The sequence below is a fragment of the Arachis hypogaea genome, chromosome 17 (genome assembly GCF_003086295.3).
Source record: "Arachis hypogaea cultivar Tifrunner chromosome 17, arahy.Tifrunner.gnm2.J5K5, whole genome shotgun sequence".
Taxonomy (NCBI): domain Eukaryota; kingdom Viridiplantae; phylum Streptophyta; class Magnoliopsida; order Fabales; family Fabaceae; genus Arachis; species Arachis hypogaea.
In genome coordinates, this window is record NC_092052.1 from 29,771,166 (window position 1) to 29,786,528 (window position 15,363).

The 15,363-nt window shown below is 34.7% G+C and overlaps 1 protein-coding gene across 1 annotated transcript; it reads right to left on the reverse strand.

The window, feature by feature from the left end:
• Positions 1 to 285: 285 nt before the first annotated feature.
• LOC112766964 (laccase-4) lies at positions 286 to 6,137 on the reverse strand. The gene is made up of 7 exons (XM_025812855.3): positions 5,914 to 6,137; positions 4,187 to 4,338; positions 3,850 to 4,094; positions 3,628 to 3,756; positions 2,207 to 3,130; positions 1,477 to 1,634; positions 286 to 614 (listed from the first exon to the last, which is right to left on the reverse strand). The coding sequence occupies exons 1-6, from the start codon at positions 6,010 to 6,012 to the stop codon at positions 1,504 to 1,506; spliced, it is 1,680 nt and encodes a 559-aa protein (XP_025668640.1). The 5' UTR covers positions 6,013 to 6,137; the 3' UTR covers positions 286 to 614; positions 1,477 to 1,503.
• Between the last annotated feature and the right edge of the window lie 9,226 nt (positions 6,138 to 15,363).

Below are 15,363 nucleotides of genomic sequence, written 5' to 3' on the forward strand. Positions count from 1 at the left end.
GATAGAAAATTAATTAAATTTTATTATTTTTTATAAAATTTAATATTAAAATCAAATATTAAAGTGATCAATTTTATAATTTAGTCTCGAATTACTATTTATAATACATGATCTTATAAATATTGATGTGATATTTTGTAATACCGAAAGTAAAATTGAACTAAAATTGAACATTGAAGATCCTCTAAACTAAAATGGCTGGACTGATACTCCAGGCGTTTAAGTGTTAATTATAGGATAATGATTGGATGAACCCAAATGCAGTTTTAAAATTGTGGATAAGTATTAATTATAAGATGGACTTCTGTCTTTTTTTTTTTTTTTTTTCCCTTGAGAAGGTGTTTTGTTGTGTGTACAAAAGAATGCCTATTTTGCAAAGGTAGGCCATATAAACATCCAAGTGAAGACTCTCTTCTCGACATGTTAGGCCATTTCAACTAATTCAAGCCCAACAAATACAAAAAGAACATAAATAATGAAAACGAGATCAATATCTCGTTTTGTACATCTTTATGCCCCTTGATCATTTTACATTAACAACAATGTTGTTGATTTGTATCTTCAGCTATTGCATACAGTTATTTTCATATCTTATCTGTACTTAGTAGGTTAACCTGAAAACATACAATGCTTGAAGATGAAATAACAATAATCCACCTAACTAAGGTGCTAATGAGATATAAACCATTAAATAATAATAATAATATAAAGAGGATAGAATTTAACAATTGATTTTTAGCCTCTACAAATCCTATTGAATATTTTCTTCAAGTTCTCGCGTATGTTTTTTTAACGTAATGTTTATGATATTTAATAAAATTTTCAAGAAATATACATCTATTAATTACTATTTATAATCATGCTTTTTGGGTCCTTTTTGTATTCAAGTGCTTGATATGGAGCCACTATTAACTTATAATATCTTTAATATATTCTAATATGCTCTATTCTATAAATGAAATATGAAGTGTAAAAGATTATCCTCCCATATTTTAAAATTCTTTAGAATCCGACGAGCATTGTATGTGTAAGAAAAATTATATTTGAACTACATTCTTGTATATATAATTACATTACATGAAATCAAATTAAATCATTCAAGAAGCAGAAATATGAGAAGTACATACAAATCATAGCACAAAAAAATGAATAAATGAAGGGAAAGAAAACAGATGAAGTAATTAAAAGCATGTTAATTGGTCTTATATATGTTTCTAACTTGCTATTAGCAACTTATGTTTTATCCCTTTGACTCAACAATGCAAGAGAATTATCCTTGATGATTCCCTTTGTACATTTCCCCTTATCCCTCCACAGGCAAAAGCTTTTATATACAGTAAAAATTTATTTATAGTTGTCTTTATATAAAATTAATAATTAAAAATTATTATATGACAACTTAATCAAATATGTTAAATTATTTAATAATTTTTAATTATTAATTTTATATGCAGACAACTGTATATAAATTTTTACCATTATATATAACCACTGCTACTCTTCTTAGCACTTGGGTAGGTCACTTGGAGGAGGTAGTAAAGATTCATTTGGTCCTTTACCATTGTCAACCACAAAGGCCATTTTCAATCCCCATGTTGTATGAACTTCCAAATGGCAGTGCATAAACCAAACACCTAACAAAAATAAATAATATAAATAACACCATATATCTTATATATTAAGAAGATGCTAGCATAAGAAAATTGGTAATTTTTTTAACCAATGATTCAGATTAAATCAAGAGTTTTATAAATTTTTAAATTAGTGAAATTGATAGAAAATTCAGTCACAATTCACAAATAAAATAAAGATAACAATACTTTTAGATGGTGATTGCATTGGATATACACTATTTCAAAACAAAAAAAAAATACTGTTTCAATTTTTCTCAGTCAACATCAAGTAATCTTTTAAACAATTTAAATTATAAATCCTAAAGGTTTAATCTCAAATCTAAAATTTTAAATTCTATATCCTAAATTCTGAATATAAACCCTAAAATTTTCAAAAATAAAAAATAAAAAAAATAATTTTATCATAAAAAACCAATTAATATTGCCTACTCAAAAATTAGTTTTTCTAATGAAAATATTTGACCTGAGAGATAAAAACATAATGTTTGTCCGACACAAAAATACAAATACAAGCGAAGCAAGTATCCATTAATTTTTCTAAAAAATAAAAATGGAAAATTGATAGATTTTACCTGGATTATCAGCCCTGAACCTTATAGCGGCCCAGCCACCAGATGGAACACTAACAGTGTTTCTCTCCACAGGATCAACAAGGTTAAACTTTTTAGCATCCCTTTTGGCATTGAAATTCCCCTTTCCAGTACCAACAACAAAGAAATTGAATCCATGGAGATGAATAGGATGGTTCTCCGGCGTTATCATTCCGGTATCTTGCAACACTATCTGAACCGTTTCGTTGTAAGCAAGTCTGTACACCCTCGTCCCTCTATCAGTCCTCAAATTCGCCGGCTGTTTCTTGCCCGTGAAGTCATACACCACCGGAGGCTTCGCCGGAAAATCGTCACTGAAGACGCCACTTATACTAAAGAAATGTGCGTTTAGAAGAGAAATTCTTGGCATAAGAAAGGTTACATTGTTTATGGCAGCAACTACTCTGCTTCCGTTGACGCAAGTGGCGCACGGGTTGACGCCGAGGCTAACGGTGAAGAACAATGAGTGATCAAGCTCCAATGGCACTCTTGCAGGGTATTCCTTGGAGTTCAAGCTTCTCAGCGAGTCGACGAAATTCGTGGCGATTGGGGTGGCATTTTTGGCGGGAAGGGAAGCCAGGGTGGTTATGGTGGAACCTAATGAGCTGCTGTAGTGTAACATCGCAGTGGCGGTTACGTTGTCCACTGCGATTGGAGAGTCCATGAATGGTGATGCTGCTACCATGTACTTGCCGGCCGCTCGATTCGCCTTTAACAGAACGTTTGTGGTTTGGCCAGGTGCTATCACTATGGTGTCTGTCTTCAATGGTTTTGTGTACACGGCGTCCACCTCCACCACCGTGAGTTTGTGCCCTGCAACCTTGAAGAACAGCTCTTCATTCAGTGCAGCATTGATGATTCTTAGTAAGTAAGTTCTTCCAGCTTCAACTTGGATCTTGAATCCTCCTGTTCACACAACGCATTAATTACTATTTTATACAATCATTACATCAACCTTAAATTACTAATGGCTTGTTTATTGTAATTTATGGATTTTAGTGTATATCTAACCTCAATCATGCTAAGTATACACAAAAAAACATCCACCAAAATCCAAATCAGTCACTGTATAAAATATGCAAAACACATATTTAAAAAAACCATACTAGATGATCATTAGAATTAATTGTTTTTGGTAATCATTTAGCAATCAACTCAATACTTTTAATCTAGTAATTCAATTATGGAAAAATATAGGTAGACAATGGAAATATACTTTCTCTTATATTTTTAAACATTGATAGTTTGATAGCCAAAAATAATAAATTTTAATGATTTTTTAACATTTTTCTTAAAAAAAAGTTAAATTATATATTTATACATAAATATATAATCACTAGTTTGATGGCTAATTTTTTGTATGTAGCTAATATTTTTTTCTAACATATGTCAATGGGTTTCACCTTGTGAAGCACAATGCTGAATAGGTCCTGAATGGCCATTTATTGTGTGGGCATCTGAAACATTTGGAGCCAATCCAGATTTCAAAGCTTGGTTAATTACAGCTTCAGTATCTGATTTCCACCATTCACCTGAATCAAATTGAAACATTTTTTAGATTTATATTTGACTATATAACATGGTTTCAAATTAAAGTAGTTTACATGAAGAGGTTAGAAACTAACTCAATACTATAACTTGTTCCATATGAGGTCTTGGAAAAGGGTAAGGAACTCCAATCTTGGGCAGAATAACAATGGCACCATGGACAGTGGCCCTAAGCCATAAGATATGTGCATGCCACCAAAGGGTACCTCTCTGCCCTGTGAGGGTAAAATTGTAAACATAAACATGGCCTGGTTGAATCGGACACTGGGTTATGTAAGCCGGCCCATCGGCCCAACCAGTCCTCAACTGCCTCACCCCATGCCTATTTAATTTCAATAAATTATTTTTCAAAACAAATTAATTAATAACAATAAAAAAAATTGAGAGTAGATTAAATAGTTATGGTACACCTACCAGTGGATGCTAACATTGTATTTGACATGGTTAACAACTTTAACCAAAACAGTGTCATCTTCCCTAGCATAGATTGTGGGGCCTGGGAATTTCCCATTTATGGTTACTATGGGCTTTGTGGAACACAATCTTGTTGCATTCTTCATCACCACCTGAATAAAATAACATAAAATAAAATTAGTGTGATTGCAATTGCTAACTTTGACGCATAAAATGTGTAACTGCAACTACCAAACTCGGAGAGTAGTTTGATGAGTGCCTTGCATTGCTCAAACAATAGTGCTAGCTATTAGCAACTTGCTGTTCGATAAAGATATGAATTATCATGTCATATAATTTTTTAGCGGTTCAAATAGGGGGATCTAACATTTTTTTTTTCAATTTACAATTAAGTGATTAACCAGCAAAAAATTCCAATTGGAACGAATTGTAAGAAAGAAAATGTTTTGTATTTCAAGAGGATCTTGGTAGATTTAAAATTCTGATTGAATAAACTAATAAAATGTATCGCCAATGAAATTTTTAACCAAAAAATATACAGAGAAGAATGAATAATATTACAGAGGATCCACTCCAACTATAAAAGCTCTGTTTTTACCCAAGTTTATGCTTAGAAATATGCATCCCTCGTTTCTGCTTAAATATGCAGAACATTATTAAGCTAGACTAAACAGATAGACTCTTGTTTGTTAATTAAAAAAAGGAAAAGTACATGTAACAAACAAGATTTTTGAACAATGTGTAAACAATGTGAATTAATAGGGTTAAAAGAATAAATTTAATTAGTAGCATTAAATTAGGGTATAGTGTATTTTCATTTGATTGGTGGTTGTTTATGTTGTTCAAAATTTTCATTGTTCTCCTAGCACTTCTCTTTAAAAAAAGAACGTCCCCGATACCTATCTAATATCTATTCACCATTGTTTTGAGAATCGAACTAAATTTATTAGTACAATCGAATTAATTGAAAATCAATAATTTACATAAAAAATTAGTTGATAACGAACCGATTAAAGAACCAAAAACATCGGTCAAAGAATTGATTAGCGGATCGACCGATACATTTTTTGTAATTAACTGATCTAAAATAATTAAAAAACTTTTTCTAAAAAAATATTTTATATATAAATATATTATTTTATTATATCTCGTTTAATTCCAATTGAATTTTAATTGAATTTTTATATTTTTAATTCTACCGGTTTAATCATGGGTTCAGTTTTTAAAACATTTGCTATTCATGACTTTTTACGGGTATTAATGTGGAACATTATTAAAATGCATTTCAAAGGACAACTTATGTGATAATTATTATCTACATACATATATAACACTTACGTTCTTTGATGCAGCAATAAATACTTTTAGATAAAGTCACCAAAAAAAAAATACTTTTAGATAAGACATTATTTGCATGGAAAATTGGTTATAGTTGATAGTATTTATTTTATTTGATAAATAGATTTAGATTATTTTCATCATATATTCATATGCATGCAATTTTCATATGCATGCAATTTTCATTTTCAAGACAGAGCAAGTAATAAAATATTATATTTAAGAGAGCAAAAATGCACGCTATTCTAATTTGAAACATCGTGTATGGTTTCTTCTGTATCTCATATTTTTTCAAGTGTCATGAACTTAACAAACTTGATTCTATATTAATGCTTAATTAACATGACATGATAATTCAGCTGAGAATTAATGTAATGCAATGGACCTACATTGAACTTGTAGTGGCGAACCATGGCTTCGGCCGATAGAGGAAGAAGCATGCAAGCCGCCGTGATCAGCGCCATGGTTCGAACCCAGATCATCTCCATGATGATGAAGACCCCTTTCGAAATTAATTTAAGCAAAAAAAAAAAAAAGGTTATGCAAGATGGCTAGCTAGGTTCTCCTTTGATGACTAGTTAGTAGTTATGCTCTTAGAATGCACAATGCAAAAATGGAGAATGAGGGACAACCTTATAAAGAGAAAAAATCTCAGTTACAATGTCATTTTTAATAGTTGGTTGAATACTAATTTAATACATTCTTATAAGTACAAATAATTAAAAAATATATATATGTGACAAATTGTACACCCAAGATATAGATAACAAAAAGAAGATGGCCAGAAAGTTGTATTGTTTTATTTCTTGTGTATTACACAAAGTAGTTACTCATCAACTAAGTCACTTTTTTGAAGCTAAGATACAGTTGGATTTTGAAATTCTATGTTATGCTTATACTTTTCTATATATTCCATTTATAATGGACTAGGTGGTCACATCAGATGCTATATATGCTGCTGGGTTTGGTCTAACCATATTGTGTAAAGTACAACAATTCCTAGCTAACGGACTCATATTGGCTTAATGGATATACAGTTTTCTACCTGATTTTTAAGTCAAGGAGATGACATAATATGTTCCTACCAACGGATTAACAAAGATTTACTACAAAGTACAAACACTTCTATAGCTCTTATTGGAATATACTTGTAAGGAAATTGGAACTCATTTATCTTGTTTTGTGATAGATTACTTTTATAACTCGGTTAGAATTCAAATAATTTGTTATTTTAATTTGTAGAACCAGAACGTATTTATTAAGATTAATTGTATCAACTATCTTTAACATAAAAAGTAAATTTTCTTATATATACTCTACATTTTCAAAAGTAATTTTCTTAGACTCTTCAAGGGATATGCTAATTTACTCCTTTCATTATACCTATGTCAAGTTAATAGCTAGAATTTCTAATTAATAATAACATTGACAAATGTTTGTCGTCCCATCAAAATAAAAATAAATATGGCTAGTTAGAGTATGGGTTAGTAAAAAGTCATGAATGGTCCATATTTCAAAATGAAATAGTTTCATCAGCTCTTGTTGTTAATGGTTTTGTCGAAAATGATATGAAAATATTTTCTTGTGTTGTGTTATTTTATTTTATTATCTGTTTGTTATATTTGACTGGTTGCTCTGTTTTAATGTGTTGAACTTTTTGTTTTTGGAAAAAAAAAAAAAAACATGCATAAGAGCCAAATACCAAAAATAAATTAAAAAACAAACATGCATAAACAGCCTATGTCGTATTTAAACATTCTGAAAATTGTGCTTTATCCTTAAAAAGAATAAACTGTCAAAATCACCGCCAATTTTTTTAACACGTTTAAAAAATATCATTTATTTTTATTAACAACAAAAAATATTTTTAAAATGTTTTAAAACGTGACAAAAATATTTAATATTAAATATATATTTTTAAAAAATACTTTAAAAATTAAATTTTGATGTAATTTTTTTATAAGTATGAAAAAAGATAAGATATTTTTATTTCTGAGATTTGTTAATTTTACTATAATTAGATTTTTTGTGATTTTTTTGGTCAAGACTAAAATTACTTTTAAAATTAAAAAAGATATAGAGATCAAATTTTTATCCAATTTTTTTTTATGTATTTTCTAAATAATTATCTAAATATTCTTACAAAATTTTGAATTGAATGCATAAGTAATTTGCTAAATAAAAAAATTATTTATCACTTATAAAAAATTAAAACTCGTTTTTGTTATTTTTATCGCATTTTATAATATTTTAAGAATATTTTTATTGTTATACAAAGTGAGAAGTATTTTTATCATCAGCGTTTTCAAAAATTAGGAACGATTTTAGTAGTTTACCTCCTTACAAATAATGAGTGGTGCCAAACTCATCTAACATTGTTTCTAAATTAAAAAACATCTCAACTAATGTCTCATTGATTGAAAATAAATAGATAACATAATATTTTTAGTAAATACATGTAATATTGCATAATCCCTCTTATTCTTATTGGATAGCCAGTTTAACTTTTTAGTACATTTATTAAGTATTCACGTGTTTTACAATTGTTATTAAAAAAAATAGTTAAAATAACTATCTGAAAAGAATCAACAATGAGAATGTATAACATCTATCACATAAACATGGGATCATTATTTGTTCAATGGGATGATTGAAGAGGGCACGAATGAAGAAAATAGTGGAGATGGTGGGTAGGGTGACATGTGAACTGTGACACAATGCAAGAAAGTGCTTAATTGCTTGGGATGTTGATTATGTTAGCCCAACAAATATTTATTGTTGAAGAATGGTTTTCATGAATTGTTGGCAGTGCCAGATTATTATTATTTAATATATTTATTATTAGATCAAACAGAAGTTTCTTTTCTCAAAGCAAAGATTTTGAGGAGTTGGTGGCAGTTCATATCATTAAACTTTTTTATGTTCATGCTGACCGCTGTTCCATTCATATAATTAATTAATTAATTGTGTATGTGCACATTTTTTTTTCTATCCCCTGCCTGCCGCCTTTCTAACTCAACAACTCATCCCTGTTACCTTCTAATCCCCTAACTAAGTTAACAAATGTATATGTACATAAATAAATAAATAATAATCATGTTAAGTTCTGCAATAATATATGCTATTTTTGAAGCTTCTAATGGAGCTAGTAAAGGTAGAGATCCTAAGAGGTACTACTTGAATTGCATTTTAATTGTGCCCTGCCGTGTTGTAGGAATATTCAATCTTGATTTTTTTTTTTACTTAAATAAATTAAACAAAAAAAAACTGTTTAAAAGAAAATCTCATTTAAGATTATTCTTAAATTTCTTTCAAAGAAAAAAAAAAGTTCCATTTGATAAAATTATAATTTCATTGTCATTTTTGTTATTATATCTGCCACCGTATTTACATATCTCATAATCAAACGAAAGTCAAAATGTCAATTCCAATACATGATATATTGATATCCCTTATTTTGAACACCAAGGAATCAATAAATCCAAAATCATCTTGATAATTAGTAATAAGATTAAACACTTTTATACAATCCGTTTCACAAATAATATTTTGTTGACCTACATTCCATGCTAAGAGATATCTTCTTCAAATAACAAACAATTTTCCTTAAAAAATATTATTATTCCTAATCATTTTCAAACACCTCATTTACCAACTCACATTACAATATCTAATAACGTAAATAAAACCAATACTATCACCAGGATAACTAGCATCACTTACACATAACACTTATGTAAGACCCAGTTAATTAACGGCTAATTAACTCATAAATGAGAATTTATTCTAGAAAGCCAAAAATGTTATTTTTATGGCTTAATATGATAGAGGAAATTGAGACGAGAATTTCGGTACCAATTTTATAGAAATCGGACCAAGATTGGACCAAACGGGCCAAACCGGGCCAACCGGACCCAAAGTGGGCCCTTGGCCCAACTAAACTAAACCAAAACCCTAGTTTTCAGCACTCTCTCTCCTCATTTGAGACACTAAACACGCTGAAATGGAGGCCATGGAGGGAAGAACACTCTCTCAACTTCCTTCTCTCACTTGATCTTCAAACCACCATAACTTTTGATCTAGAGCTCCGATTGCCGCTCCGTTTGCGGCCACGTGTTCACCGCGGAGAGCTCTACAAAACCCATACAATTAATCTTGAGGTAAGCCACGTTTTATTGTTCGAAATTCCAGCCCTTGATTTCGAGTTTCATGAGCAAAAATGTTGAGATTTTGGGTTCTTTGATGTTATAGGACCCAACTCTCTTGAAGGAGAAGGTTAATCTTGTCTCCTTGAACCTTGGATATGGTAAGATTCTCAACCCTAGTGTAAATTGTTGTTCTATGATGTTTGGGTATTGAGATGTTGTGTATGGATATGATGATTATGGCTTAGGTTGTGTATATGTGAATATTGGAGCTTGATTGGTGATTTTGGAAAGCTTGAAAGAGGGTTTTGTGTGATAAAAATCTGTTCTTGGAGGTGTTGATACCTTGAGAGCTTGTGGACAAGTGGTTTGGAAGTGCTCCGGTTGAGCTTGGGAAATCGGCTAAGGTATGGTTTCGGTTTCCCGTATCTAATATGTAATGTGGTAGGAAATACTTAGGCTAGAGGCCCTAAGATAGGCATTGGATTGTTGATGTTGTTGAATGGTTGAGATATATGATGTGTTCATATATGTGATTATGAATATTGATACCTTGATTGTGTGATATATGAGAAGTGCATGTTGTGATATATGCTTGATGGATGATTGAGGTTGAATTGGTGGGTGGTACCATATTGATGGTGAGTATGATGTTAATTATGTATAGTGATTGTTGATTGGAAACGGTATTATTGGAAATTGGGATGAGGAAGGATGTATGACATGATATTGTGTGTGTCCTTTAGCCATTTGATTGAGAAGTGTTAAAATGGTTGGATGTGGTTTTGGAAATTTTGGTAAAATGTCAATGTGTGAGTTGAGGATGGCTTGTTGTTGATTTTGGTACATTTTGAATGATTTCAAAGAGAAGGGTTGAAATTGGCATGTTTGATTGATTTTGAAAAGAGTTGAAAGTGGCTTGTTTTGAAAATGGCACCTTGTGGTTTTGTATGAAAACATGGTTTTTGGGCATACTTTGACGAGACATAACTTGGACTACGGATCTCTGATTTGTGCCAAATCTGTTTAGAAATGAAATTGGATCCGGGATGTCCATGCCGTTCGAAGAACGGGTGAAAAACGATTTAAAATGAGGAAGTTATGTCCGTCGGAAGATTGGGGTTTGAATCTGTAAATTCTGCAGCTTTTAACTTAGAAAATTTTTAGCAGAATGACCCCTCGCGCGTAGGCGCACTTGGTGCGTACGCGCCGTTCTTCGAGAAAGCGCCATCCACGCGTGCGCATGGAGTGCGCGTACGCGTGGACCTATTTTCATCCCAAAGTTGATTTTTGAGTTTTAAAAGCCAAATTTCATACTTCTAAGCCTCCGATCTCACCACTTATGTCTTAAATCATTATGATATGCCTAGCATGAGAAAAAGGGCTAGTGAATGTGGTAACTTGCGAGTGAAGCAAGGGAAAAATGAATGATCATTGAGGATCAAAGATGATTATGTGAGATGCGGAGAATGGCGGTGGAAGTGCTTGTTGTGCCATGGGCCGAAGGGTCGTAATTGTTAATGAATTGGCTGGTTATGGATTTAACCGTGAGCCGGATGGCTAGATTATTGCCGTGTTACGGCGGAGCCATGTTTATGGCCAAGTATAAATGCATATATAATGTTGATTGAATTGTGAAGGTTTGCACTTCCACCATTGGAGATGAGGGTTTCCCTGGGTAGTAGCAATGGCTAGCCACCATGTGCTCCAGGTTGAGACTCGAAGCTCTTTTGACCCTATGTCGTAAGTGTGGCCGGGCACTGTGAAAGGCCCGGATGAGCTCGCCCCCATAAATATTCACCAGTGATGGTGATGGATAAATATTCACCAGTGAGGGTGATGGATATGGATCATGATTATGATCAAGTTTATGATGAGTATAACTCGAGTTGGGGATGCACGACAGAGGGACAGTCCAATGGCTAGCTACCAGGACTTGTCGGGTTGGCTCTATAACCGACAGATGATATCATCAGCCACTAGGGACAGGCATGCATCATAAGCATACTATATGAATTGTTTGAGATTGCCTATTGACTGCATATTACTTGCTAATTGCCTAAATGCCTTATCTGTTCCTATTTGTAAATCTCTTGTCTGATATAACTGTGTTTGCTATATTATACTCCTGCTGGTGGTTGGGAGGTCTGAAGGAATTGGAAAGGGAAGTATTAGTTAGAATGAAGGATCTTTAGTCAGTTGCCACCTACGGTTTAGCTTGTTTATAAGCTTTGATATTACCTGGAGGAAGTTCTAGGATTGCCTTCGGCTTTCCTCTATTATTATGTATTATATATGTGGAAGCTGTTACCGTACTGGGGACCTCTGGTTCTCACCCATGCGGATTTTGTGGTTTTCAGATGCAGGACGCGAGGCTTCTCGTTGAGGCATGCTGGAGACTTCTGGATTAGCGAAGATCCTTTGTTCTTGGGACTCTGTTTGGTTTATATATCTTGTTTAGATACTTTTATCTCCATTAAATAATACAAACTGTGATGACTCCTTCTAGAGGGGATTTTGGAGAATAGGTTGTATGTATTTGTGTCCCTTTGGGTTTCCTTTGGGGTTTCCTTATTTTATTATATGTATATATTATTATGCTCGGACCGGTTATCTTCGCAGCCGGATTTTGAGTCTTGATATTCCCGTTTTTGACACTCTTTATATATATGATCTTGCGCTAGCTTATCCTTTGCTCGTTACGTTATCATTCGGAGTGTTGCGTTTTCGAGATACGGTTTTTGCTTACCCCTTTTTCTTCAAAGGCTCCTAGTTATAATCAATCATTCATAATACTATACGTACTAAATTTTTGTTTTAGAGGTCGTAATACCTTGCCATCTCTGAATTATGACTTAAGCATAAGTCTCTGTATGGTAGGGTGTTACATTATGGTATCAGAGCAGTTCGTTCCTGTAGAGCCTGAGGAATGGACTGACTATGCTTCTGTGCATTCTCTGTGTGTGTGTGTGTTATGTGCTACTAGTATATCTGCTTGATATAATTGGCATAAACGTTCATGAGCATGCATTTGGGACTTTGAAGCACTAGACTTTCGATATTGAGACTGATCAACTTAATATCGATTGTTTGGTGTGTATAGGAACCAGATGGCGCCTCGTGGACGCGGTAGAGGCCGTGGGAGAGGTCATACGAATACTCGTGCGCCGGTGAATAACCCTAATGACCCGGTAAACTTTATGACTGCGTTAGAGAACATAGTTGCTGCTATGCAAGCCACTGTTGAGGCTCTTGGTCAACAGATGAACAACCATGGTAATGACGGAGGTGGAGTTCAGGGCCCGATGACACTGGCGAACTTTTTGAAGGTTAATTTCCCGAAGTTCAAGGGAACTACTAGCCCGACTGAAGCCGATACATGGTTTCAGGCCATGGAACGAGCACTGCAAGCGCAGGTGGTGCCTGAAAGGCAGCGTGTAGAGTTCGCTACCTATTTGCTCACTGGGGAAGCGTCGCATTTGTAGCAAGGAATCCGACGCCTTCTGCAGCAGGGTGATGATTATATCACCTGGGATGTCTTCCAAGAGGAGTTCTATAAGAAGTACTTTCCGACTTCTGCTAGGACGGCCAAGGAGCTTGAATTGTTGCAGCTGAAGCAGGGTGCTATGTCCGTATCCGAGTATACTGACAAGTTTGAGGAGCTGTTCAGATTCTCTCGTATGTGTCAAGGGACTCCGGTGGAATATGAGGAATGGAAGTGTGTTAAGTACGAAGGAGGACTCCGGAGCGATATTTTCAGTTCAGTGGGACCAATGGAGATTAGGACTTTCTCCGAGTTGGTGAACAAGTGTAGGGTTGCTGAAGAGTGTGTGAAGAGGGCAACCGCTGAGAAAGGAAGTCACAAAGGATCATTTTCACAGAACCGAGGGAAGAGCTTTGCACCTAGAGGTCCACCCTTCAAGAGGGGAGGTTCTTTTAGGAGGCCCAACAACAACTACTCCCAAGGGAAAAGGTTTGGGAAGCAGCCTCAGAATGATCAAGCTTGTACTAGGTGTGGGAGTCACCATCCGGGAGTACCATGCAAGGCCGGATGGGGTTTGTGCTACAATTTTGGAAAGGCGGGGCACAAAGCCGCAAGTTGTCCAGAGAAGCAAAAATAAGGTGCTGGGAAAGCACAACAGACTGGTCGGGTGTTCACCACCTCAGCTGTGGGTGCAGAAGGATCCGAGACACTCATTCGAGATAACTGTGAAATGGCTGGTCAAACTTTAAATGCTTTATTTGATTCGGGAGCATCGCATTCATTCATTGCATTCGAGAAAGCCCATGAGTTAAGATTGAAGATCGTAACCTTAGGTTATGACCAAAAAGTGTATAATGCTACCCATGAAGCCATGGTAACTAGGCTAGGATGCCCGAAAGTTTCGTTCAGGTTCAAGCAGCGTGATTTTGTCCATAATTTAATCTGCTTACCGATGATCGGTCTTGATCTTATCTTGGGATTGGACTGGTTATCTGAGAACCATGTCCTGCTTGATTGTTCTACAAAGTCGGTGTACTTTATGCCGGAGGATACAGAAGGGCCGGTTGTGGTGAATAATTATTACTTGAATTCGATGATGGTGAACTGTTCTGGAATCGAATGTCAGGGTATCCTGTTGTTAACCGCTGGTGTTTCGGGTGATGATCAAAAGTTGGATCAGATTCCGGTAGTGTGTGAGTTTTCGGAAGTGTTTTTCGATGATATTGAGGAATTTCCACCTAACCGAGAGGTCGAGTTTGCTATTGAGTTGGTGCCTGGGGCGGGACCAATCTCAAGTGCTCCTTATAGGATGTCACCGTTAGAGATGGCCGAGCTAAAGTCTCAGTTAGAGGAATTGTTGGGTAAGAACTTTATTCGACCAAGTGTTTCCCCGTGGGGTGCTCCAGTGTTACTGGTAAAGAAGAAAGATGGAAGTATGCGACTCTGTGTGGATTACAGGCAGCTGAACAAGGTTACAATAAAGAATAAGTACCCATTGCCGAGGATTGATGATCTCATGGGTCAGTTACAAGGAGCTGGGGTTTTCTCTAAGATCGATTTGCGATCCGGTTATCACCAGATAAAGGTGAGGGGTGAGGATATCCCTAAGACCGCTTTCAGGACTCGTTATGGTCATTACGAGTACACTGTAATGTCCTTTGGGTTGACGAACACTCCTGCAGTATTCATGGATTACATGAATAGAGTATTCCGTCCGTTTTTGGATAAATTCGTTGTTGTCTTCATTGACGACATACTGATTTACTCCAAGACTGAAGAAGAGCATGCGGAACACCTGAGGACCGTGTTGCAGATTCTAAAGGAGAAGAAACTCTATGCGAAACTGTCTAAGTGTGAGTTTTGGAAGGATGAGGTGAAGTTTTTGGGTCACGTGGTGAGTAAGAAGGGAATAGCCGTAGATCCAACTAAGGTGGAGGCTGTGATGGATTGGAAGCAACCAACCACAGTAACTGAGATAAGGAGTTTTCTGGGTTTAGCTGGCTATTACCGAAGGTTCATCAAAGGCTTTTCGCAATTAGCTTTGCCGTTGACAAAGTTAACCCGCAAAGACACTCCGTTTGTTTGGAATCCTGAGTGCGAAGAGAGCTTTCAGACATTGAAGAAAAATTTGACCAATGCACCTGTGTTAGTGTTACCTGAGCCGAACGAGCCTTTTGAGGTGTACTGTGATGCATCGTTAAAGGGCCTAG